Raw genomic sequence first — 26,323 nt, forward strand, 5'->3', positions numbered from 1 at the left:
CGCCATTACACTGGGCTATTTGGTGCAGGCGGGAAGATGTTGTCAAGTTTCTTATTGAGCAGGGCGCTGATAAGGAGGCGAAGAATAACGATGGTAACACGCCACTGCACTTGGCTGCTAAAGACGGGGAAGAGGCTGTTGTCAAGTTCCTTGTCGAACGGGGCGCTAATAAGGAGGCGAAGAATAACGATGATAACACGCCACTCCACTTGGCTGCTAAAGACGGGGAAGAGGCTATTATCAAGTTCCTTATCGAACGGGGCGCTGATAAGGAGGCGAAGAATAACGATGGTAACAGGCCATTACACTTGGCTGCTAGCCACGGGCAGGAGGCTGTTGTCAAGTTTCTTATCGAACGGGGCGCTGATAAGGAGGCGAGGAATGACTATGGTTACAGACCATTGACCTTTGCTGTTGAAGAAAGGCGGGACGATATTGTCAAGTTTCTTGTCTAGCAGGGCGCTGAGAAGGGAGCAAAGAATTATGTTGGTAACAGGCCATTGCACTTGGCTGGGCGCCGCGTAGGTAAGGTAGTTAGCAAGTTCCTTGTCGAGCAGGGCGCTGATAAGGAGCAAAACGATCTCGATGAAACACCCCGAGCTCGTCATGTTGGTGGCATAACTCATCCGTCTTCGAAATGCTCCGGTGAGGCTGTACTAATATAATTAGTTCAATGTTTCTTTTCTAGAAATCCGACAATGTCAATACGCCCATCCGTTGCATATGATAATTCACAGTGTTGATATATACATGTATACGTGCGACATTCCACTCGTTTATTCTTACATCGGTACCTTAGTTCCTATTTTAGTCTGGGCCCCTTGGGATCCCCGGAGCTCCCCTAAGCCGGAGTAAGTGTACCCTTTTTAGTTCCCAACACATCCGGATTTCCCTATAGACAGATCTATACTAACTCTCTTAACGAAATAAGGATCGGGACCCAAGCGTTGAGCTCCGTGGTGGGCTCGTCGAGGCTAGAACTAGAGTGGCCCCGTGGGTAATTACATGTATCCGGGCGTTTCGCTTTGTCCATCTGTTGGGCCCTCGGAGCATGAGGTTGACTGATATCACATCCATGTCTGGGCAGATAACAGACAAGAACCAGGGTGAAGGAAGAGAAGCTTTGTTGATTATTGACGTTTACGTGGCTTGGGCAAGTTAAATAGGTGGGTACTAGGTACCTATGTCAGACTCCTCATAATCTCCCCGAACTTCGGCTATGGCGGCAGCACCTCATGCGAGAGTTGCGAAGGCACGGCGGTGCACGTCGGAGGCGGCCACGTCGAAGAGTTCGTGCTCGGGGAGACTGATTGGAGGCCTGCTCGAGGTTTGGGAGAGACCCTCTTGGCGAGGATGACGCGTCCGGGTCATCCTTCGCTGCCAAATCGGTGCCAGGTCAACTTGGCAGCCATGGTAGCAGACCGCTCCCGCCACTCAGAGTCCGCCTCCAAGGACCGAGGTCAGGGCTGACTTCATCCAAGGTCTGGGCAAGATGCTCAAAACCTTGAGGACGCCTTTTATATCCACTCGCCGCCAGCAAACACACCACCCACATAGAACCATTCCACAACCCCAAAAAGTAAAACAACCTGGAAATCAACACCAACCCAGCCAACAACCATCAACAACCACCCAACACCAAATGGCACCCAAATCCTCCAAATCGCCCCTCCCCAACGACGCCATCCCCGACCAACCACCCCCCTCCTACGAAACCGCCACAACCACAACCACCACCACCACCACCACCAACAACAACGGAATAACCCAAACCCTCCCCCCCCGCAGCAGCACCTCCACCGCCCCCCACCTCCAACAACCCCCCCAACAATCCCAAGGCTACCACCCAACCCAACCCATGACCACCGAGGACCAGACCCAAAAGAAATGCGGCGGGGGGTGGGAGATGGACGCCAAGACGCTGGCCGAGCTGGAGGATAGTCCCGGCTGCTGCTTCAGTACGAGGGGGGGATGCTGTTTTAGTGATACGGGCGGGTGCTGTTTTAGTGAGACGGGCGGGTGCTGTTTCTCGAGTCAGGGGGGGTGTTGTTTTGGGAGGAGGGGGGGGTGCGTTTTGTGCGGATGGGGGGGCTTGTTGTTGTTGAGTACTTGGGTGGCTAGGGAAGGTTGGGGTGGGAGGGGGGTGGATGTTGGGATGGAGGTGGGGTGAGGACGGTATACGTGAAAGTTGGTTGTGTTGGGAGAGCGAGGTGGCGAGGGGATTGGGGGTTGGATGGTTGTGTAGAGGATGTGTTATCGGGCGGGATTAGGGGTGTATGGCGTGGCGTTTTGGTGTGTTTTAACTCGGGGTTCGTCTCCTAGTTTCTTTCATGGGCATCTGGCAGGTTATGACGTGTGCTTTTGCAACGAGGAGGGAGGGTAGCAGCTGGCATGGTGTAGTCTTGTATATGGGATTCCTGTTTGTACCTCAGTTATGCTTCCACCCCGATACTTGTTCTCCTCACTCTAGGCGTCTTTAGCTTTCGTCCCATTCCAATTCATAACCTTCCAGTATTTCTTTTGTTGACCCACCAGCCCTAGTCCTGTCCACCCTTCTCACCACCTTCATCCGTCCCAACTTTGGTACCTTCCCGCACAACCTCGACTCGGACCTGAGCTTCGTTCGACCTGCAATGGGTTATAATCTTGCCTGCGCCCTCCTTCCCGCAGCCAGAGTCGAAGCCAGTAGCGCAGTGGTAATAACCGCAACTTGTGGGAGCCACCGGGACACCACACTGCGGATCGTGCAAAAATAAGCCGCCCCTGGTTTCGACTCTGGCTTTTGTCATTTTGTGGCTTTTCATGTCCGCGCTTCAATTCCCTACAAAGCTACAAGCTTTTTTCTATCCCCTTTGTTTTCTAAACTCGCCTGCCTGTCGCCAATAACACACCGACGCGCATCGAATAGCCATACTACCTCCAGCCCCCAGGCAAAGGAAAGCTATGGCTGATGAACCACCACACACACAAGCTTCATTCACATCGAAGAACCCCCAAATTCCCTGCACCACCCTCCCCGCCTACGACCCATTTCACCACCCAACTTTGGTTGGACCTCTCCCATCTCTCAAAGGCATGCAGACCATGCCGCGTCGCCGGCAACTCAGCTCTTCTTATGAACCGCGCAGTACTGATCAGGAACCAAGACTGTTGGAAGCCAGTGGGTCCATGTGCACGCTTCACCTGCTTGCCGCCCCGGACATTTTTCGACCCGGGGGGGATACCGGCAGCCGCAGGCCCAGATGCGCGGCGTCCATGTACACATGCTGGTCTATGTGTATGGGACTTGTGGGTTTTTATTGTTTGTGACGGCAATAGGATGTGGAGAGGTCGGTTTCGCGCGGCGGTGGTGGTCGATGTGGAGATTTAGGGGGCGTGTGTGAATGCTATGAAGGGAAGGTGGTGTTGTTTTATACAAATAGGGGGACGCCGACGTGGCCATGCGCCCTGTTGAACACCGGCGTGATGGCTGTCAGCGCCACGAGAAAGGTTGTGTATCTACAATGCGAACTTGAAATCATGTGAGGAAAGCAGCAAGTGCGGTGTGTTGGCCGAGACGGTCACATGAAGCGGCTGGATAGGTACTGGGTGATATGAACGTAAAACGACGATTCGTTTGTGATCAATGTATAGGTAGGTAGTCATATGATCACGGTTCCTGGATACGCCGAAATTGTATTCCATACCACCAACTCGAAACCCAATATCAGTCTCCTATAAATGCCAGTACAAAGCCCAAACCAGGCAGCATTTATTCATAATACAACGCTCGCAGAAGTAGGCCCTACCACATTCGACAAGTTGCGCCATATTCTCCCCATCAAATTCGGATTCTAGTGCTCCCCGACATGACCTAATAATGCCCGCGTCTGCGCCGACGCCGCGTAGCCTCTTCAGAACAGCTCGGGCAGGTCTCCCCGATGACGAGCCAGGAATCGTAGCGTGTGAAGGGGCAGTTGCCAACCCCTGAACCATCACAACAACAGCCGTCGAGCTGAGGGGAGTCAATGGTTTCGCAGCCACAGCCCCAGGCCGTTCTTTGCCAGAAGCACATGTTGGCTTTTGGAGAGGTTTCTTAACGTTGGTATGTGAATGAGGTTCTGCGTGCGCAAAGAGTGATTGACGTCAAGAGGTGGGAGTATTGAAAGCAAGAGCTGGTGGCATTATATGCTAGTTGGTCCACTAAGAGAGGACACGTATTTCCTGCATGTTGTCTTCACAGTGTTATACCTAGTAGCGAGCTGTCACTCCATCACCGTGAGACTTGCTTGATTAATAACATGAACTGTTAGTTGCCTCGTTGCCATGTGTTCCTGCAGCACCTAGCTCAACACGACGGAGTCACCATGGCCGTCGTAGCCCCCGTTCAGTCTCATTCTTCCCAACCCCATTCCTCCCCCCCCTCATCATCCTCCGTGCTCCACTCGTCCTCCGTGCCGCCGTCACCCTCCACGGTAGACGAGCTTCCGCCCGCCTTGCGAACCTGACCTTGTTTAGGTCCCCAGCCAAGTACCCGCGGGAATTGCTCCACCAGCCTTTGCGGATGCTGCAGAGAAAACTTGTCATACAAGATCCGAACAGGGCCGCAGGGCGAGGCACACGAGGTCCTCTCAAATTTATCGAGAAAGGCGGAGGGGATGGAGGCCTGGTAGAGGTACAACTCCGCCGGTTGTTGGCTGGAGAGGACGATGAGGTGGACCTTTGGGGTGGGTTAGCGATGGGGACAACCTTTATCAACGGGGTGGCTACGGGCATACCTTGAAGGCGGTCGGTGTCGTATCTACCGGCATGGGTGCCTCATCGGAGCCGGGAGGTGTCCACGACGTTGTTGCTTGCTGGGTTTGCGTCATGCGCTGCATTTGTGCCATGGCAATCAAGACAGCCGCCAGGTAGGGATCCTCTGCGGTGTCCGCCGGCGTGAGTAAACGGAGCTTCCGGCGGCAGTGGTCTGCAAGTGGCTCGTTGGTCGTAGAGTCCCATTGGCGGTACCGCTTCTTCCGGAGGTCCTCGACGGTGTCGAGGTGAAGGCGGACGACAGGGCTTCTGGGAGAATCTTCGGAACCGGTGTGGAAGACTGCATCCACGTCGACAGTGGCGGCAGTGTTCTCGTCCATGAGAAAAGGGAAACGACTCCCATCTCTAAGATGGGAGGTATTAGTAGGAGTATGGGGCGGAGCGCAGGGGTGGGCTGGATGCTTACTGGAAAGAGTAGTGAGTATGGTACGATTCGAGGAAGTTCATCAGCCTTTTATTCCTTTCCTCTCGTGATGCCGACATGCTCAGACGTTCCAGAATACGAATGCGTCCTCGCTGAAGCCTTCGCTGTTCTGTGCTCTCTTTTGGGGCATCAGCTCCGTCGCCGTCGCGCCCCTGCCCTCTTGTGGGCGGCTCAATGCGAACGAACTGGCACTCCAAAAGCCTCAGATGCTCTTGTGTCCAAAGTATTGGGTGGACATAGAGTTGAGAGCGGCAATATTGGCGTAGAATAGCCTGGATGGAACCCGGCTCTGGTGACATTGTCGTGGAGCTGTTGGTGCGAGAAGCGAAGAATGACGATGGTCTGAGACGAAAAGCGGAAACAGCAGCATTTCAAATCATCTTACAACTCGGGCGTTTGCTCATAGGCATGCGCATGCGTTTGTTTGGACCTTTGGTGCCTCGGTGTGGGTGGAGTGACCACATGCAAGCAACCGCTCAAACACGGCGACAGATGGGGACTCTGACTGGGAGTGAACAGAACAATGATGGGCACAATAACGCAACAAACACAGAAGACACTTTTGTAATAACTCTCCTGGTGACTCTTCTAACAGTCTGGTCTTGACTGGCTTTCTCCAACATTACCTTAACACCGTGTCCTCGGAAGACGGGAAGAAAGAGGATCGCTCTCCAGTTTTTTGTCTCCTTTCTGCCGCAACCCTTATCTAGGCATATCATGCAGGTGGTTCTTTCACGAACCAACGTCTTCGACCTAGTAGTTTAGGCTTTCCCCGGGAGATGCCCAGCAGCCCGGATCGGATCCCGAACCCGGGCCGGAAAAGTGGACACAAGGCCGATTCAAGTTTCCTGAAGCGGCAATGTTCGGCCTTGGCACTTGGTTCATGGCTTCTCAATCTTTGTTTGCTTGCCATCTGCCATCTTCACATCACGAAGTCTAATCCAGGTTCTACCAATGATTATTGATACCATTTGCCGGCGGTTTTGATCATTCAAGCTATCGATAGCAACATAACAAGTAGCATATACCCAGCAATTACCACAACGATCATCTCACTCACCCCGTATCCATACCGCACCCTTCACCCACAACTCCCACCCCTCCCCGGCCGACACGACTACAAACTCCCCTACACTCGCCGCTACATATCCACACTCTCTAAACTCCTCAGCCCGTGGGCACCCTAAACGCCCACACTAACATATAGCTCACTGGACCCGGCCGGTACACTTCCGCAACGCCCTCGCGGCGAGGACACTTCTTGTGAAGGAATCAACACGGATGTGTTAATTCAATCGTCATTCGTACCGTAACCGTAGGCTAAAACCATCTGTTATGGTGAGTGGCGCGAAGCTAGCACCCTCTGGTCAAACAAAAGCAGAACTCAAAATGAATGGAGGGATCAAGCAAAGTAATGAGGCAAAAGAAAAGTAAACGGAGAAAGTTTAATTCCTCTGGGCTCCAGATAGATCAGAGTTCGGTATGGTTCCCATTAACACCTCTCTCGAAATCCGCTCCTACGTTATTTGATGGCCTCGTGCACGTTGCAACGCCTGTACAGCAGCCTCATCCCCGTTTCTAGCAGCCCGCGAGAGTGGTGTAAGGCCCTCGTTATCCCTGGCTTCAATATCTGCCCCGTGATCGAGTAATACCCGTATAGCAGCTTCCCCCCCCGGCCACATTATTATAGCCCGCGACAGTGGTGTAAGGCCCTTGTTATCCCTGGCTTCAATATCTGCCCCGTGATCGAGTAATACCCGTATAGCAGCTTCCCTCACAGGCCACATTATTAAAGCCCACATGAGCGGCGTCAAACCCTGGTTGTCCCTGGCTTCAATATCTGCCCCGTGATCGAGCAATACCTGTATAGCAGCTTCGCTCCCCCGCTCCGTGCTAGTAGCCGCCCACGAGAGCGGCGTCAAACCCCGGGCATCCCTGGCTTCAATATCCGCCTGGTGATCGAGTAATACCCGTATAGCGAGCTCCGTCCCGCCTCTAGCAGCCCGCAAGAGTGGTGTCAGACCCTGGTTATCCCTGGCTTCAGTATCTGCCCCGTGATCGAGCAATACCCGCATAGCGGCCACCCGCCCCTCTTGAGCAGCCCACCAGAGCGGCGTCCGGTGATGCTCATCAACAGCGTTGATGCCAACGTTAACCTGTCTAGACTTTTCTAGGATTGTGCGCAGCAACCCCATTAACTCGTAGCGCGATGCTACGTGAATCATGGTTAGCCCGCGTCCATCTAGCCCGCCCGCGGTAAGCAAGCTCCCTACTATCCTTTTCAAGTTCACCCATCGGTCTAGAAGATGATTTGACGTCCAGCCAAAATAGTCTAGAAGATCGTCTTGAGAGACCCCTTTTTTCTCGCTCTGTTTGGCATGCTCCGTCCACGAGACTGTAGCGTAGCGGAGTAGAGGAAAGCCGATCCTTAGAGTGTTAGGATCGAGGCATGTTTCCATTGCCCGACCGATCTCCTCCATTGCCAAGTAACCTATGCAGGTCCTGGACAGCTGATAATGCGCCACTCCAATGGCATCAGTCGCGGAGGCATCGGTCACGGCCGAAGTTAGAAGCCTCAGACCCTCCTCGACGAAGAAGTCCTTGGCTGATTGGTGGATAAATTGGACAACCCGGGTGTCGTATGAGAGCGCGACCTGAACAAGGCCGCGACTGAGTGTCGTCACTTTCCTTTCCATGGCATCGTTGTCGTGCGTGAAGTCTTCCTCTTCCCGATACTTCTCCAGCGAGTTGTGTGAGCCTCGAATGTCGGCGTCGACGATCATGGCCCATCGCAGTTCGTCGAGCGAAAGGGGCTCTAGGGAACAACAAGTCCATTGGATCAACTTCAGGGAGGCTAGCCTTTCGTCGGTCTTGATGTCTTTGAGAAGCATCCGGTATAAATCAACCAGTTCCGGTGGCGTAGTTTCGACCATTTTTTCGATGCTCGAAAGTGACTTCCCGCCTCTGAACAGGTCCAGGGCTCGATCCACCACGACACGAGCCCACATGAAAATGCCGTCAGCGCGTTCCGCGATCGACGTTGGAATTTCCGTTTGGCTTAATTTGGATGCGGCGAGCCGGCTTTGTACATATGTTGAGATATCGTTTTGGTTGTTGGCCGTGGGTTTGATGAAAACTTTGAAATCCTCCTCAAGAACAGGGTAATCGCGACAAGAGAAACAAAGGCGAAATGGTCGGGGAGTGGATGGCATCCCTTCAACCGTTCCGACCCCTCCGACTATTAATGACTTGACTTTTTGAAGTATGTGGCATGCATTCTCGCTACCAGCTTCGTCCAATGCATCAATGAAGAGCCAGACGGGGCGGGTCTGCAAGACCACCGGAAGTGACGACTCCAAGACGTCCCACAGCTCGTTTTGGTGCCATTCCCATTCTTTTCCCGGTTCCCCCTTTTCCTGTAGCCGCCTGTCGAAGCTGTCGACGAAACGTCCGAGAACGTCGGGGACTTGCCGAAGGATTTGATGAAGGAGCGATCGGTAGAGCCCAAGTGGTGTTTTTTGGAGTTCCGCAGTACCGCGACCATGGAAGAAGAAGGAGAGTACGAGGGCCCGGTTCAGTGGTTCGGTTGTTTTCATGGTATTTCTGAGGGCGTGCTTGAGCAATGTCGACTTGCCAGAACCGGGTTTCCCCCTGATCCAGAGTAGACCTCGAGAGGAAGAGGCCCAGCTCTTGTACGTTGCGTGTTCAAGGAGCCATTCACATGTTCCTTGGGTAGCGGGGTTGATGTCGTGAAATCGTGCGTCTACTTCCGGGAAGCCTAGCGATCGTAAGCATCGCTGAGCCGACGCCGACAAAGTTGGGTGCCGTATTACAAGTGCCCGCCGAGCAACACCCCGAATTCGTGTCAGAGCCTTGTCGTATTCGTGATCGTGGGGCCCAAACTTGACCATCTCAGAATGGGTACGATTAATAGGGCATATATGGTCGGGCCCGTTCTCCCACGGCCGACAATGCGTGGCAGACGACTTGCTCACTAGAACCGCTGGCGGTCCTTTCATTTGCCACTTGCCCTTGATCTACGCAAGATATAGGTTAGTGGTACGACATATTATATAGAGACACTGGATATACCTCCACGACCGTGGGTGACTCGCGGGTTTCGAAGAAACAAACAACCTCCGACTTGTCTTCGGTCCCTAACGCGTGGGGAAACTCCCGCTGTTGAATGGTGAGGACTTGTGAACTTATATTCCCCATGGACTCGAGGAGGAACCGGTTCCGCCCATTCTCCACCATCGGGACGAGCGATGTGATATCCATCCCATCGTGTGGGACACCGAAAAACACAATGCCATAGACGGCTCCAAGGAGTCTCTGGTGGTCATCGCCGGTGGACTTTGACAAGTTTATGAGAGCCTAGGCTTCGGTTAGATTATCAGCCAACGGATAGCTCTGAGTGAACTCGCCTGCTTTACGATCAACCCGCCTAGGCTATGGGCAATAAATATGATGGGCTTTGCTGTAGCAGTAGCCGTAACCAGCGACAGAAGGCTGTCGTGGAACGATATTGCGAGGTCTTCAATGTTTTGCGTATTTTGGCCGTCCAGAAGACCCGATTCGTAGCCATAAATCATGACGCGCGCGTACGGCGTCTTGCCATCTTCCCCGGTAATGGCATGCGGAAGTGCGTCCCTCAACCACATGTGCTCTCCACCCCTCTGCTTGAAGGATCCGAACGCATGTCCGCCGAGGCCGGAGATGGCAATGATGCTAGGACGGTCAGCACGCTACTATAAGGGCGGCCGGGTTACATACTCCACCTTGTGGTGGTCCTCCGAGGGGGTGAAGAGAGGAGTGATGCCGAGAAACCGATCGTCAAGCGTAATCTGGGTATTGGACAGACCCGAGCCCGGGACAAGTGGAGGGACCTTCCAGGAGCGTCCGGCTGGGAAGGCGACGGTGGCTGTACACGAGCGGCCATTGATCTCAGGAGCCAGGGATCCGATGGTCAGCCACGAGTCAGGCGAGTCGCGTGCGAGAAACGATTGCAATTCCAAGACTCCCCAATCCAGGGGTATACCACGCACGCGAACAGTCACCCGAGTTGGCTGAGTGGAAGTGGGTGTTGGGGAAAGTGTGAGCTTTTTGTGAAACCAAAGGTAAGAACAAATCGTGACGGCTGCAGCGAGAATGGGGACGACGGTGTTGGTCGAGTCCATGGCGGTTTCAACCTTCGGCCGCGGATGGTGCGCCGGGCGATGGATGGGCCGTCTACGAACCCGTTCCTGGGCTGTGAACGCTGTGCGCTTTACAGGCCGATATCAGCGCGACAAGTACGATGGACTGTTGGTTACGAATAGTTCATATCGATGTGTATTGCGAGAGCTGCGAGATCAATTCTCAAGAGGCTCAGCGGCACGTCAGCTCACGGCCTAACGTTACCTTGAAACCCCACGCAGAGGGCCGTGGCGCGTCGGCGTCCAATGGTCACCCCCTCGCGTGCAGACATGCGGCCCGGGCTTCAGCACGACCCTACTGGGGGATTCGAAAGATTGGCAGTCGATCTCGCCGATGAGGCCCCCAATGACAGCCGATCAATAACGGACCGATTCTGCCAAGGATCCTCAATGGCTTCGCAAACTCATTTTCTGACCGTCTGTCTTGTGCTACACACGATGCAGACTCGATGGCGAATGAACCCGCCTCACCCCCCCACCCCCCATCCTGGGCACAGGGGGCCTGGCACAGGCCGCACAGCCCACATGCATTAGTCTATTTGTGACCCTCGCCACCGGGCTTCCGACGAGGCACTCTGAAGACACCAAGTTCAGCAAGGCTACTTGCAGTGAGGCATAGGAGGCAATCAGGAGAGCCCAACTAACGTAGGTACTCAAAATTTTGCTTTAACCCAATGAAGTCAGCTTCTATTCTACGCGGGTATTTCCCTCATTGGGAATCACACCACGCTTCTCTATCACGATGACCTCCGCAGAGTCAACGCCGCTAGCCCTGCTGCCAGAATTATGCAGAGGGCCATCCCCTTACATCCTAAACAGGACCTTGATCTCACACGGCAAATACCAAGGGCTCGGCACCATCACCTACATCGACCCCAGAGATCAGACCAAAACCCAGCGAGAGCGAGACTACATCTTTCTCCGGCACCAGAACCTACACAACCCCGTGGGGACGCTGATCCCCAACATCTACAAGGACAACCAGGACCGGTGGTGCACCATCCTGGTCCGGCAGTTCCGGCCGCAGTACGAATCCGACACGATAGAGTTCCCCGCCGGCTTCATCGACCGCACCGGGGCCGAGACGGCCGAGCAGGCGGCGATCAGGGAACTAGAAGAAGAAACAACCAAGACAGGCACCGTCATCAACACGAGCCCGCCGCTGACCTCGGGTCCCGTGCCCATTGCGGCTCGGCTGGCGGCCGTCTTTGTGCACGCGCGAGATAAGGAGGGGGCAGAGGCTGGGAAGCAGCGCTTGGATAAGGGGGAATTTGCCGTCGAGCTGCAGGTGCCGCTGCTCGAGCTGGAGAGTCGGCTTCAAGAGCTGCAGAAGCAGGATGTTGTTATCGATCCGCGGGTGTGGATGTTTGCTATGGGTATCCGTTTTACGCTAGAACTGGGTCTCGAGAGGGGTGTGTCCGAGTTGTGAGCCAACTATTAGGGGTATCCACATTCGTGATACTGGCTTAGATAAAGTGTTGTATTATACCTTGTTAAATGATAACTGTGTTGGAATTCTTCCCTGTTATGGAACTTCCACTCGTCTATGGGTGTACAGCAACAAAGGAAACCAACGCGCTCTGATATTTCGGTCTATTTTAGATACAATTCAATACATACTTTAGTGTTTGTTGAGTGCCATGGTAAAGTTCTTCATAAGGGAAGCTGCCGTCGGGGGCCAAAACAGCACTCACACGTACCGGCTTCATACGGGGCTGGTTGTAAGAGACGGTGGTCCGAACTTGGAAACTGCTGACCTCTGGCCCGGGTCTAACCAAATAGAAGCCCAACCCGCCAGCACTATGAGTTCATATCTATTCCCCTGATATGAACAATCCCCTAAACCCCTCAAATACTACTCTCGCTTCTCGTTCCACCCATCCATATCTTCCTCTTTTGCTCCCTAGCCGCCGTATTCCGCAGCGTTTTCACCAAAAAGAACAGGAATAACCCGAAATACAAAACGAAAATAACCACAACGGTAACAGCCAGAACAACCAAACTAAGAACAACGATCCCGCTTGAAACATCTTGCAGCGCTTTAGAAGGCCTCAAAGGATCCGCAGCGAGCCCGACCTGCAACGCCGACAACACGGTATTACAGAAAGCAAACGCGATAATAATCCAACCAAACCGCTTGCGAAAGAAGTCGCTATAACTCGGCGACAGCAACCCCCCGTAACCCCTGAGCAGTTGCTGCCCATCCAAGCGATAGCCGAACCGATACAGATGATCCAGCCTATTCACCCTCAACTCGCCATAATGAAACCGCCTATGCACACCCACCAACCCATTCACATCCAACCCACCCCCCCTCACCACCGCCTCCACAAACCCGCGCCAGGCCACCCAACTCACCCCATCCGGCAGCAGCCGCGCATCCCGCGCGACCGCCCAATCCAGCTCGTCCCGCACCAGCCAGATATACGACAGCAAGAACCCGCGCGCACTGGCCTCCAACTCCCCATCCGCCCCACCACCACCACCACCACCACTCAACCGGCGCGCCCAGCAGGCGTGCGAGAGCAGGTAGGCCGGCAGCGGCTTGACGAACAGCCGGCGCGTGCGCGGGCACCACACCAGGTGCAGGTCGGCGCGGCTGGTGAGCGCGACGGCGCGCCCCAGCTCGTGCACCTGGCGGTGCAGCGGGCGCGCGGGGAACTGCCGGCCGGCCCACCAGAGGTGGCGGTAGGCGCGGTCGAGCTTGGTGAAGGAGAGGTCCGAGTGGAGGAAGGTTTGGATGTGCGAGGTGGTGGGCAGGATGCGTTCGCTGGATGGGTCGATGAAGATGGTGGGGAGGCTGCTGGTGAAGGCGTCGTCGGATGGGGTGGCCTGGCTCTCGTGGTTGGGGGTGCCGGGGTCGCTTGGTGGTGGCTTCCAGTGGATGAGTTCCGCTTCGGGGGGGAATGGTGGGCCTTGTGAAAGCTGTTGGGTTGAGATTGAGGTCTCTCGAGGCTTCATGGTTACTGGAATGGCTTTGTGTGGTTGCCTGCTGTCGATGTGAACAAAACTGTGTTGGAACACTCTGACTGATCTGTCGTGAGGAACCAACGAGCAATTGTTGGGAGGCAGCCTGGGTGCTGGCAGATTTCAGCGCCAGAATCCCTGATCTTTGAGTAGGCACTATTAGTGCTCCATTTCTTTCAAGGCCCCCTTAAAGCAAATACAAAATGGTTCGGGCTCGAAATGGGGTAATGACGGGGCGAATAGGTCAAGGTCGTCAATGGCTTGCAGAGCCTCGCGAGTCGATGCCTGAAGAACTGTGCATTCGGTGGTGCATTTTGCAGCTTCTGGGCGCTTCCGGCACGGTATTGGACGCGAGGCAACCCGGCTCATGCAGATCCGACGTGGCAGCATGCAAGGCAGACAGTTCATGGAACACCGCCACGCCAGATACGACCAAATCTTCGACAAGGCTCGGAATCGTGGTGAGGCATTCGGGGATATAATACTCCCCAACATGCACGGGAAAGGCAAGATATGCTAACTCAACCAATCTTGAGAGAAACCTGGCCGCCCACCGCAAAGCCTCCAAGCTTGCATGTCCTTGCATATGCGGCCCAATCCACTCGTGCGAGTTCATGTTCTCATAGCCTCAAAACCACCCGACCAACAGCTAAAAAATATACAAGGCTCAATTTCCCCGAGAGGGTCGGCAACCGAACCCAGACGATACTGTGCCCTGTCCATTCTGAACCAAAACACATCCACAAGATGGGCCTGTCATACCCATAGGCCCACCGCGTTCTTTGTCTGCGCAGCCTGACTGACCACATGGAATTTGGAAGAGCCTCGAGAGCCCAGAGCACATGGTGAAACACCTCAGACAAATCATAGCCCGCCAGCTTGTTCCTCAGGGGGTTGAGGCTCAGCGAGAGTTCAAGCCTGCACTTGTCTTGAGTACCGGGAAGGGGAGAGCCTTGCACTGCACTCGTCCCACAGCCGAGAATGCGGTGTTTGTCGTCCGCTCACGGGCAGACTTCCTCGTGGCCTCGTCATCCGAACCAAAAGTCCCCGGGCGAAATCGTGATCCGCGCAGCGAAGCGAGTCGGACCCGTTCTGCAACCAGGGTTTGTGGAGACGGTCAGGACAGATCCCCCGTTCGATGCCCCGGACAATGAGGCTCTCGGCAGCATCGACCTCACAAACAATAGCGCCGATATCGTGACCGCCCTCGAATTCACTGTCGTGTTTGTACTTGTGAAGCCCAAGTCTCGAATCAAGTCCGGATCGAGTCCCGGACCGGGGCCGGAAAAGTGGATACGAGGCCGGTTCGGGTTTCCGGAAGCGGCAATGTTTGGCCTTGGCAACGGGGCCCTCGCCGACGACAGGTCCCTCCACAATTGACTCTTTCGGCTGAGCTGCAGTAGTGACGTCTGTAAAGTGGAGGGCACGTTGAACCAGATGGTAGATAGCGCCATAGTTCGTGTTTAGAGAGAGCCTTAGGGTGTTCGATGATGACCAGACCGTGCTTTGTGCGAGTGACCGTAAGGTACATGTACCAGGTAATGTTTGAAACCGAGGATCCAACAAGAAAACTAGTACAGGGCCAAAAAGCCAAAAGCTCACCGGCCAGCTCCCGTCGTTGTGCGAGGGGAGATGGCCGGCTACGAAACCCCCATCTGGGTTTGCTCCGTGTCTGAGACTACCTACCTAGGTCAAGGTTCCCCACAACGCAAACAAACCAAATATGAAGGCCCATTTGCGTTGATTTGGCCCAGAGTTGGCCAAATTTGACTTGTTTGAATTTGTTTGCCTTGGGTCAAATCAAATCCCATATATAACCCTAACCCCCACCACCCCCTCTCCTTGATCTTCCTGACTTACAGCCATCAGATCTATCAATCCATCAAAACGCAGTCAAACTAAACGATCTTGCAATCCGCTGAATCGCTCAAAAACGCAATAAAATTCAGATCTTTCAAATCGTATTTTTTTCTAACTATACAACTATAAACTGGGCCCCCCTGGTCACCTGACCCCCCTGCCCCTGACCCCCCTACCCCTGGCCCTAGCCGATATCTGTATCCCTAACAACTAATGCTAGCGCTTCAGAACTCGCTGTTTCTTACCCAATTCTTTAAATATTGGAGTATGTTGATTATATCCGAGTGAAGTGCGTGTTGTTGGTGGACTATTGTATGTTTGGCGCGACTGAATATCCGTTTGTATTTGGAAGATATCGCTGGGATAGAGAGATAGTTAAACACTATTATAGAAAGCTGGGGAAACTATATAACGTTCAACTTCTACTAATCTAGCAGGTTATTAATTTTGATGGGTGGCTTAGATAGATAGCGGTCGACTTCGTTGCGATCGTCACTGTCGTTATCTTAATAGTTGAAACTGGCGAAGAAGTTATCCTGCTCCTCCTCCTCCTGTTCCTCCTATATAGCCGTATTACTAATAATAACCTCTTTGATATATATGTACTAGTCTTTAAAGCATTGCTTTAAGCTGGTAATATAGCTATTAACTTAGTATAGCTAGAGGTTCTTCTATATCTAGAGTATTTTGTAACTTGGATATAAGATTATCGTAAACTAATATACTGACGAATCGTTAAGAAGGTTACAATATTCCTTAAGCTTTATAATGGTGGCTCTAATACCTGCCCGGATAAACTATATCCTATCTATTTCTACTAAAAGTAATAGAGCTAAAGGAGGTGCTAGTTTATTGCTAGCCTCTTCCTATAATATGGTTATCGTTCGCTAGCTTAGATGATTAACCTTATAGCTATCTAAGTGCTGTGGTAAGGTAGTATATTATTAGGGTTGTTGAGAGGGGGTAGGAGGTAGTGCTATCTCTAAGATCTCTGGGGGGGGCACGTTTATTGTTTAGGAGGTGCTAAAGTAAATAAGATTAACCTCTAAGCTATTAAATAGCGAATGGACTGTATGAATGATGCTGGGCATCGTTAATCCGTTTCCTTCCAATAACTTTATTATAGTTATAAATAGCTTTAAGATTATTTGGATCTCAATTAGCATCAGCTAGTCTTCGTTACTTAGAGAGTCGGCCAGACCATCCCTCTCGGCTATATAAAAGAAGTCAACTACCCCTCTAAGTTTAAAGGTGTATTTGATTATTAGGAAGACCGAGTTCCAACATATATCGTTATCAGCAACTAATTATAATTAAACTAGGTATTCTGGGCCTAATAATAGGATATTAAAGTTGCTAATTACAGCTACCGAGATCCGTTCTATCTCGGCGGCTTTATTAAATGTCTTATATCGCTGTAGGCTACGGTGAATATAGTAGATAATACGATAAAGTCTTCTAATCGGTCTATAACTATCCTCCTCCCTCTATTCCTTATTGTTGGCTTTAATAAAGGCTTTCGTACCGAAATTGATAATATAGCTGAGATAGTGTAGTTGTCGTTGCTTCTTCTTATCGGGAGATTGGAGTTAGGAAGGTTGTTGGATATTGAGGAGGATAGCGGCGATATAAGTATCGTTTGAAGATATGTTATCGTATTGGAAGTAGCCAACCTCTAGTTTAATCTTAAAGTTGTGGATAACTTTTAATATCTCAATAGCTTATATATCGCCAGAGTAAAACCTTTAGAGTTGAACTATTCCTAATATGTCACGGACTGGGCCGCATGCATGCGGACCAGAGGGGAACGCCCAGGAGGCGGCCCGGACCAATCATTGCAACCAGGGCATGCAGCACCCTGGATAGATGCCAAGGAAGGCATATCCAGGGATATGAACGGTATGGACCATAGCGAGTATATCCGCCCAGGATATACTCTCGTGGAGGCATATCCACCCAGGAATTAGATAGTATATAGTCACTCGTTCTGGAGAGCTCTGGGAGTTCTCCAGTTAGCAATTCACAACTACAGTTCGCTACAAGCTCGAGAGCCTACTGTTGAGACAAGTCTTTGTTGTGCACCCTTTGGCTGCACCGAACCTAAGCACCCTTGAGAGAATACCTTCGACCGATACTGAACCCTAACAGGACGGGTCCAGAGACAGGTTCGTCACACGTTGCTAACTCCCTTTGATCTGTTACAGTTCAGGCTCGAAGGTAAAACGACATGGCAACTCAACCGACGCCGGGCCAGATCACGGCCGCGCTTCAGAGAGTCACCGAACGACTCGACGAAACTGAAGAAGAGCTTGCGAAGACCAAGGCCAGCAACGCGGCATTGGCAGCCCGACTTGCGGCGACCGAGGTCCACACCAAGGACCCGGCCAAGACGAAGGTCAAATTGGAGCAACCCGAGAAGTACGGGGGCGACCAGGAAGCCTTGCCAGGTTGGATCACGGAGATGCGGAACTATCTCGACCACAACTCGCACCAGTTCGCCACTGAGGAATCCAAGACCAGATACGCCGCCACCCGACTCAAGGACAAGGCCCTCAAGTGGTTCACGGGAACACTGAGTGATTTCCTCGGCGGAGCAATCCACAAACCCTTCACCAAAAAGGTCTTCGAGAACTACTCCGAGTTCGAGAGTGAGATTCAGAAGGTGTTCGGTGACAAGGACGAGAAGTTACACGCCCAGGAACGGCTAGGACGGCTGAAGCAGACTAGGTCAGCCACCGCCTACGCCACGATTTTCCGACAAGACTCCATGAAGGCAGAGATAGACGACGAGGGGCTGATGCACCTGTTCTACGGAGGGCTGAAGGAGGAGGTCAAGGACGAGCTCTACAAGGAGAGCCGACCCGACACACTCGACGAGTACATCGCCATGGCTGTCAAGATTGACGACCGACAGTTCGCCCGCAAACAACAGAAGAAGGGCAGCGAGGTTCAGCGATCCGCAGGCTACCACAAGCCCAACGACAAAAAGAAACGCCAGCACCAGAGCACGTCATACGGCACGCACTCGGGACCCATGGACGTCAGCGCTGCCCAGGCACAGTGGGCAGGAAAGAGAGATGGTGCCAAGGACAAATCAGGCATCACCTGTTACAACTGCGGGAGGAAGGGTCACTTCAAACGTGACTGCCGCAGCAAGAAAGGGTGGAGACCGGTTCCAGGGAAGGAAGCTGCCACCATCGACCAAGACACGGTCGGAAGAAGAACCCGGTTTCTGGAGGTCGCAGCCGCCAGCTACACGCAGGACGACCTCGAAATCGACATTGACCGAGTCATCGAGCAGGACGATGAACTCACCGACTCGGATCAAGAAGACTTGAGGAGCAGCAACCACCAGGAGGGAAATGACACCGCCCATCACGCTTTCATCGAAACGGATGACGAGGGAGAACTGGCTCCCCCGCGGTACATCCGACAAGTCGCTGAGGACTGGGGCATCACCCTGGTTCAGCAAGAGGACGGGCAATGGCGAACCCACGAGGGTGAAGGAGGAGTCAGCCCGAACCTCACCTTCCTACAGCAGAGGGTCCTAAGCCAACGGCAAAGGATCGAGGAGTTGTCAAGAGAGAAAGAAGAACTCGAGCAACTTCTCCAGAGAAGGAACGACCAGTACGGACGACTTTGCGCGGAACTCGATTTCGCCAAGGAACGAGTCCAAGAGATCACCGAGGCCAACAACAGGGCCGGGGATCACGTCGAAAAGACATTAAGAGAGGCACAGGCTTTGCAGGACGACATCCGTCAGGCACTTCCGCACCACACACCGTGGGATGGACCCACCGAAGAGGCGGAAGGATACGAAAACGGAGTACGGTACCCCGAGCAACTTTTCGACTACGCACAGGAACAGAATGCGGCGAAAGGAAGCAAACAGCAGAGCTGGGAAGAATACTGGACGCGACATCAGCACATCGTGCGCGCCGGACGACAAACCTCCGACCTCGAATGGTGGGGTTTCCGGGGCGAGAACAACACGGAGGGATTCCAGTTGTTATCAGAAGACCACGAGCGGGTGGACCCACGAAAAGAGAGTCACATCTACCTGCCCTGGTTCCAATGCATCGCGCACGAATGTCGGTACCACTTCCAGGACAAATTTCGCAACAGTTTCTGGCCCACGAGGGAAGAAAAAGGAATGCAACCCCTACCCATCAGATGGGTATACGACAGCGGCGACGCTCCCGCAGGCATGTTGTGGGACACCCAACGCACTCACGAGGGCAGGCTGAGGGTTAAACCCAAGGCAGCCTGGCCCCGACGCTGTATGGCGGGCGTAGGAGTCAACGAATGCCGAAGCGCAGACTGCCTACCACACGCCGACGAGAAAATCTGGGGATACATGGAACAGCAATCCCAGAGGAAGCCACACCAGAGGACGAGAGCGTCCCGAAGGAACGAGAGGCGCCCAGTTGAGGCATGGGCGGCCCAATGGCTCCAAGAACACCAGACGATTGACGCCGCAAGCCAAGGTGCGGACAGGGACGCCTTGAAACACCACGAGAGCTTGGGAAACGGCTCAGGGCCCTCCGAGGGGCCCGGAAATCTTTAACTCCACAACAACGGAGACAGGCTGCGCAGTACAGGAAGAACTGGCGCAAGCAGAAGCCTTACAACGACCTCCCAGCAGACGAACACGAAGTAGCTGCTGTACGAAGCACCAAGCCAGACAACAGGCTCTGGATCACAGCGCGATGGGGGAAGATCGAAGCCCTCGCGTTAGTGGATGGAGGAGCGCAGATGGATCTCATCTCGCCCGCATTTGTGAATCAACTCAGAATCCCATGGAGGATCAAGGAGCAACCACACGTCGTCAAAGGACCATTCGACACGCAATGGGTACGACGAGAAACAGAACCACTCGACATCGAGGTGGAGGGAAAAACCACCCAAGTGGTATTTGACATCGTGAACATGGGACCAGAGAAAGACATGATTCTCGGACGCCCATGGCATGAGGATTACGACCCAGACATCAGTTGGAAGGGAGATGGCCATCTGCGACCGCGGGAACAGCGGGAGCATCCGACCAACTCGATGGGAGAACGCGCAGAACAGGAGCCACGGGAGAGCAGCGGGTCAGAACGAACCCCCTCTACGGGCCCACCGCAGGAAGCAGCCAGTGCAGAACCACGCACTCTGGAGTCCGGAAGAAGCGGCACACGACGAAAGAAGCAGACACGGGAGGAACGAACCATCGCCGTCGTCTCAGTCGACGAGCACGGAATGCTCAAACACGAACAATGGGTCAATCAGCTCGAAGCGGCAAGCATCGAGCTGGCAGCAGAAGAAGTCAGGGAACTCGAAGCAGCAAGCATCGAGCCTGGGAACAACAAGTTCGCGTACTACGAGGGTACAGCGAAGAACGCGAAAACGGGACAGATCCCAGACGATTACAAGGGACATCCGGCGTTCACGGCAAAACATCTTGCAGGGCTACCAGACCACGGACCTTGGGATCACGAAATCAAACTCAAGGAAGGAGCCCAGTTGAAGTTTTTCAAGGTGTATCACACCAACGAGAAGCAAGATGCAGAGTTGAGGAGCTATCTCGAAAAGAACCTCGAGATAGGACACATCAGACCATCGACATCTCCAGCGGGCTACCCAGTCCTCTTCGTTCCAAAGAAGGATGGGAAACTCAGGATGTGTGTGGACTACCGACAGTTGAACGACGAGACGGTGAAGAACCGCTACCCACTGCCACTGATCTCAAGGCTTCGAGACCAGCTGTCAGGGGCACAATACTTCACGCGTCTCGACCTTCCAACAGCGTACGCCCACATCCGCATCAAGGAAGGAGACGAATGGAAGACGGCTTTTCGGACACCCTACGGACACTACGAGTACCTCGTCATGCCGTTTGGGTTGACCAACGCACCAGCGACGTTTCAAGCCGCTATCGATCACGCAATTCGACATTGCCTCGATAAATTTGCAGTCTGTTACTTGGATGACATTCTCATCTACTCCAAGACACTCGAAGAACACAAGAAACACGTGCGGCAGGTGCTGGACGCACTGCACGAGCACAAATTGTCAGTCAACAAGGACAAGAGCGAGTTTCATGTCAAGAAGACAGTGTTTCTGGGTTACGAAATCTCCCCGGGATGGGTCAAAATCGAACCCGAGAAACTGGAAGCTGTCAAGACGTGGCCGACACCGACGAACGCCACAGAGGTCAGAGGATTTATCGGATTCGCCAACTTCGTCAGAATGTTCATCAAGAATTTTGGCGACTTCGCGAGACCTCTGCACGAACTTACCAAAAAGGATGCCACATTCCAGTGGAAGCGGGAGCACGAGCAGGCTTTCCAGCGGATCCGCGATGCGATCATCGCCGACCCGGTGCTCATGCTGCCTGATCCAAGCACACCTTTCGAAGTCGAGGCTGATGCTTCGGACTTCGCGATCGGAGGGCAACTTGGTCAGAGGGACAAGGACGGCAAGCTTCACCCAGTTGCGTTCTTCTCCAAGAAACAACTACCCGATCCATGACAAGGAGCTTCTCGCAATCATTGAAGCATTTCAGGAATGGAGGCCATACCTCAGCGGCACGACACACGAAGTCCAGGTGTACACGGACCACAAGAACTTACGATACTTCACCACCACCAAGGTGCTGAACGGACGACAGACTCGATGGGCAGAATTCCTGTCCGAATTCAACTTCACGATCCACTACAAGAAAGGCTCGGAGAACGCACGAGCGGACGCCTTGAGTAGGAGAGCGGATCACCACGACAACACATCTGAAGTCTCACCACCATTGCTACATCAGCAGACAGACGGATCCCTACGGCACGCTTCCCAACCGACTGAAGACTACGAGATCGCAGCACTTCAGCAGCAGTCGGAAGGTCCTGAAGGCAGGCCTCTGCAACCGTTTATAGAATGTTGTGCGACTTTCAGGGAACAACGACTGGAACGAGACTTCCAGGGAATCATCACGGACGACAAGCGCGATGCATGGCAAGAAGAGCCAGAATCCAAGATCGCAGGGTTGCGACTTGAAGGGACGAGACTCTGGTACCACGACAAGGCCTACGTCAGGCTTGGTGACCAAAAGGAGCTCATTCAAAAAATCCACGAGTCGAGACTCGGAGGACACATGGGAATCAGCAAGACAATTGCGAAAGTCAAGCAGAACTACGACTTCCCAGGAATCAAGCAGACGGCAGAAGGGGTCCGAGCGGAATGCGACCTCTGCAAGCGGAGCAAGCCAGGACGACACAAGCCGTACGGGCTACTACAGCCATTGCCAGTCGCAGAACGACCATGGAGCTCGGTGACGATGGACTTTATCACCAAGCTGCCGATATCCAAGGACTCAGTAACGGGAGTGGAATACGACAGCATCCTCACGATGGTGGACAGACTCACCAAGTGGAGTTACTTCCTCCCTTACAAGGAAACATGGTCAGCAGAACAACTCGCAGACGTGATCTATCGCAACATAACCTCGGTCCACGGATGGCCAGAGGAATGGATCACGGACAGAGACACCAAGTTCGCATCAAAGTTTTGGCAGGCTCTGATGACGAAGCTGGGTACGAAGAGTAAGCTTTCGACTGCTTACCACCCACAGACAGACGGACAGACGGAACGACTCAACCAGATCGTTGAACAATACCTACGGTTGTACGTCAACTTCCAGCAGGACGATTGGGTCGAGCTGTTGCCAACGGCACAACTCGCCTACAACACCACCGTCACGGAGACCACCAAGGTCACGCCATTCTTCGCGAATTTCGGCTACGAAGCAGATTTGCGACAAGGGCCCGAGGTTTCGGTGCCCAGAGCGGCAGTCAAAGCCGACAAAATGAGCTCGCTACACGCGATGCTCAAGGAAGAACTCGAATTCGTGCGAGCACGCATGAAGAAGTTCTACGACAGAAACAGGCTCGAGGGACCTCGCCTAGAGGAGGGGGACAAAGTCTACCTCATTTCTCGAAATCTTCGCACAAAGCGACCAAGCAGGAAGCTCGACTTTCGCAAAGTCGGACCGTTCAAGATCGACAAAAAGATTTCGGAGAACAATTACGCTCTCGCGTTACCCTCGACAATGCGACTACGGACCAACGTTTTCCACATCTCACTTCTGGAACCAGCGCCCAAGGGCGCACGACTCGACAAGGACGCCGAGGCAGAAGATGAAGAGGAGGAATGGGACGTTGAGGAAGTCCTAGACTCACGCATCACGGAAGGACAGTTGGAGTATTTGGTCAAGTGGCTGGACTTTGGCCCAGAAGACAATTCATGGCAACCAGCTACAAATCTCAACTGCCCCGAGAAACTCCAGGAGTTCCACCAGAGGAACCCTGATCGACCAAAGGGAACCCCGCAGACAGGTCGACCCCGGCGAGGAAGGGGTCGTCCAAGGGAAAACTAAGCATGGTCAGCAAGAAGGGACGGCTAGGGAGGACGGGGAGACGAACTCTTGAGCCCAGGGAAGAGGAGCGGCAGCAGCACCCAGGACCTCGCAGCGCTCCTGTTCCGTCAACACCTCGCTCTCCTTGCGGAACATGCGGAGGGCTTCCACCTCCAAGGCCTCGCGCTGCCGACGAAGACGATCTACCTTGGCCAAAGCCGCACCCAAGGCGCGATCGGCCTCCCGCTGCTCCTTATCCAGTTCGCGTTTCCGAGCCACCACGCGCTGGATGGACGACTCGTCGTATCCAAAACAATCGCAGGACCGATTGGCGACGCTAGAACAGTTGGTGCAGGTGTCGTCGCCCTCGGGGACACGACAATCGGGAAGTTTCTTTTCTTCACAACGAGAACAACGAACCATCTCGACAGCGAGAACGCTAAGTTCCGCGGCACGGTGACGGCGACGTTCGGTGCTGGACTTTTGGGAACGGTTCTTTCGCACGCGGTTAACAGGCATGATTGGCGACAATGAATGGAAGGAGCGAAGCACTTACCCAGAAAAGAATTTAAGGCTGTTGGCGCTATTTCAGGGAAATTGGCAAAAAGAACAAGTCGTCGAGGCGCCGACCTCAGGGGAGGGGCATCGTGTCACGGATATGGCCGCCTGCAGCCGGCCGGCGGGGTACGCTGGCAGTATCCCGAGCCAATCATTAAGGAAGATGTATGGCCAATGGGACGGTAGCTCTCATTGCTCATGAAGGACTGTGCCAAGAGAATGAGCAGGTGCTCATTCTGCTCACCAAGGACGTTGTGAGCACCCTGAGCACCATGTGCTCAGAATGCTCAGCGACGGGGCTTTGAGCACCTTGAGCACTAAGAATTTAGATAGTATATAGTCACTCGTTCTGGAGAGCTCTGGGAGTTCTCCAGTTAGCAATCACAACTACAGTTCGCTACAAGCTCAGGAGCCTACTGTTGAGACAAGTCTTTGTTGTGCACCCTTTGGCTGCACCGAACCCAAGCACCCTTGAGAGAATACCTTCGACTGATACTGAACCCTAACAGGACGGGTCCAGAGACAGGTTCGTCACAATAGAGGGTAAGGACTTACTCAAAGCTTAAATAAGATTTCTGGAACTCTAGTACAAACTACTTATAAGAGCGGAATAGAACTAGGATATTATAGTAGAGAGGGTTATAGCTATAAGAGCTAAAGTAGCTGTCTAGAAGAACGAAGCTAATAGCTATAAATTCCAATCAGAAAGAGCTATAATAGCTATTAAAGATCTGGTTCTAGTATATAATAATATTAGAAAAATTAATATAAGCTTGTTCTATAAGCTATAATTTAGATAGTATAGGCTATACTATATTAGGAAGAATAGCGAGAGAGGGACTTATCTTCTAGAAACCCTAGATAGTATATCTATCTATATACTATATATACCTAATAGAGTTAAAAAGTTCTTTTAGCTTAATAGAGTTTAGTTAGAAGCTAATAGTTATTAAAGTAGCAATATACCTTAAAACCACATACACTACCAAATACTTATAGTAGGTTATATACTATATATATATTATAATATTAATGTTATATAAGGGAGGAATTAGCTTAGAGAATAATCTTTAATACTATAGATCCTATAACTATAGAATTAATATATCTATATATATAGCCTTCTAGTTAGAAGACTATAGTTATAACTACTGTAAAAAGAGGTTACTTTAATAAGTATAGAAAAAGAGATAGAATTGTATATCCTATAAACTCTGAGAAGGCTCGAGCCTCTAACTAAATATAAGGATACTCTAGGTAGATGAATGTAATAAAGAAATGGAAAAACGAAATTCCTAACCCAATGTCCCTCTAGTTAGAGGGAGCTCGTTATCCTAGTTTATACTTCCCTTTCGAACTTACAATAGCTCCTACCTATAAGTTCGAATCTATTCTTCCTAACCGTTACATTATATATACTCTATATACGATGCTAGGTCCTATAGGCGGCGATTATACTATATAGGTATACCTACTATTTTCCTTTATATAAGAACCTAACTCTGCTACTATACTAAGTACTCGGACTCTAAATAATAGATAGGTAAGCTATAGTAATTGTAGATAGAGGGCTATTTAAAACCTAGTTCTAGATCCTCTAGGCTAGTAGTATATATTAAATTATATATCCCTATAGTCTCGTTATTCCTCTACTAACTAGAGGGTACTACTACTAATCGAGTATTGATTTGAGAAGATTGTTAAATAATAGGGCTGGGAGTCTAAAGTAGTTAGGGTACAGACAGCTATAGTACCGGTAGTACTGGTAGGAGTACCTACTAGGCTATAGCCTACCTCGCTATCTTAGCTTTATAGTACTATATATAGACTACTTTCTAGAGTTCTCTATTCTAGGTTATAGCTTTATATCGGATCTACTAAAGGTAGACTAGAATATTAGAGCCCGCTTTAAAGCTTACTACTTAAAGTACTTTAGCTGGGTTAATAACTGGCTTATACTCCTTACTTAGAGCCCTACTAAGAACCGGGGTACTACTAAGAGATATAAGAGCCGAGTTCTTCTAGTTAGAGCTATCCGGTAGTATACCTTTATTACCGAGTTTATTTAGTACTTTAGTAATTAGCTTAGGTAGGTTATAAAACTGGTTCTTCTTTAAGAATTTTAATAACCTAGCT

At 52.2% G+C, this 26,323-nt stretch overlaps 5 protein-coding genes across 5 annotated transcripts; 1 reads left to right on the forward strand and 4 right to left on the reverse strand.

Moving 5' to 3' along the window:
* Nucleotides 1-4,372: 4,372 nt before the first annotated feature.
* On the reverse strand, nt 4,373-5,517 carry B0H64DRAFT_373099 (uncharacterized protein; the record flags this gene model as incomplete). The annotated part of the gene is made up of 3 exons (XM_062802263.1): nt 4,373-4,699; nt 4,758-5,139; nt 5,201-5,517. 3 exons carry the CDS (start codon nt 5,515-5,517, stop codon nt 4,373-4,375), a joined length of 1,026 nt encoding a protein of 341 aa, XP_062661308.1.
* A 1,119-nt stretch (nt 5,518-6,636) lies between these two features.
* On the reverse strand, nt 6,637-10,555 carry B0H64DRAFT_131790 (nacht and ankyrin domain-containing protein). Its single transcript, XM_062798133.1, has 4 exons — nt 9,995-10,555; nt 9,646-9,949; nt 9,356-9,595; nt 6,637-9,255 (listed from the first exon to the last, which is right to left on the reverse strand). Exons 1-4 carry the CDS (start codon nt 10,396-10,398, stop codon nt 6,736-6,738), a joined length of 3,468 nt encoding a protein of 1,155 aa, XP_062661309.1. The 5' UTR covers nt 10,399-10,555; the 3' UTR covers nt 6,637-6,735.
* A 162-nt stretch (nt 10,556-10,717) lies between these two features.
* On the forward strand, nt 10,718-11,953 carry B0H64DRAFT_393066 (uncharacterized protein). The gene has a single exon (XM_062803610.1). It carries the CDS (start codon nt 11,159-11,161, stop codon nt 11,843-11,845), a length of 687 nt encoding a protein of 228 aa, XP_062661310.1. The 5' UTR covers nt 10,718-11,158; the 3' UTR covers nt 11,846-11,953.
* B0H64DRAFT_473857 (uncharacterized protein) lies at nt 11,954-13,841 on the reverse strand. The gene has a single exon (XM_062808017.1). It carries the CDS (start codon nt 13,375-13,377, stop codon nt 12,265-12,267), a length of 1,113 nt encoding a protein of 370 aa, XP_062661311.1. The 5' UTR covers nt 13,378-13,841; the 3' UTR covers nt 11,954-12,264.
* A 276-nt stretch (nt 13,842-14,117) lies between these two features.
* On the reverse strand, nt 14,118-14,988 carry B0H64DRAFT_131819 (uncharacterized protein; the record flags this gene model as incomplete). Its single annotated transcript, XM_062798134.1, has 1 exon — nt 14,118-14,988. A coding segment is annotated over one exon (693 nt), but the record flags the coding sequence as incomplete, so codon positions are not given.
* Nucleotides 14,989-26,323: the final 11,335 nt, after the last annotated feature.

This window comes from Chaetomium fimeti (genome assembly GCF_033439085.1).
Source record: "Chaetomium fimeti strain CBS 168.71 chromosome Unknown B0H64scaffold_3, whole genome shotgun sequence".
Lineage (NCBI taxonomy): Eukaryota > Fungi > Ascomycota > Sordariomycetes > Sordariales > Chaetomiaceae > Chaetomium > Chaetomium fimeti.

Excerpts from the sequence above, each read along its gene's own strand:
- B0H64DRAFT_393066 (XM_062803610.1), top strand. The coding sequence starts at position 11,159 with ATGACCTCCGCAGAGTCAACGCCGCTAGCCCTGCTGCCAGAATTATGC.
- B0H64DRAFT_473857 (XM_062808017.1), bottom strand. The coding sequence starts at position 13,377 with ATGAAGCCTCGAGAGACCTCAATCTCAACCCAACAGCTTTCACAAGGC.
- B0H64DRAFT_131790 (XM_062798133.1), bottom strand. The coding sequence starts at position 10,398 with ATGGACTCGACCAACACCGTCGTCCCCATTCTCGCTGCAGCCGTCACG. Across the intron at positions 9,596-9,645 it reads GCGGGTTGATCGTAAAGCAG|GCTCTCATAAACTTGTCAAA; the intron begins GCGAGTTCACTC and ends ACCGAAGCCTAG. Across the intron at positions 9,256-9,355 it reads GGACCGAAGACAAGTCGGAG|ATCAAGGGCAAGTGGCAAAT; the intron begins GTTGTTTGTTTC and ends TATCTTGCGTAG.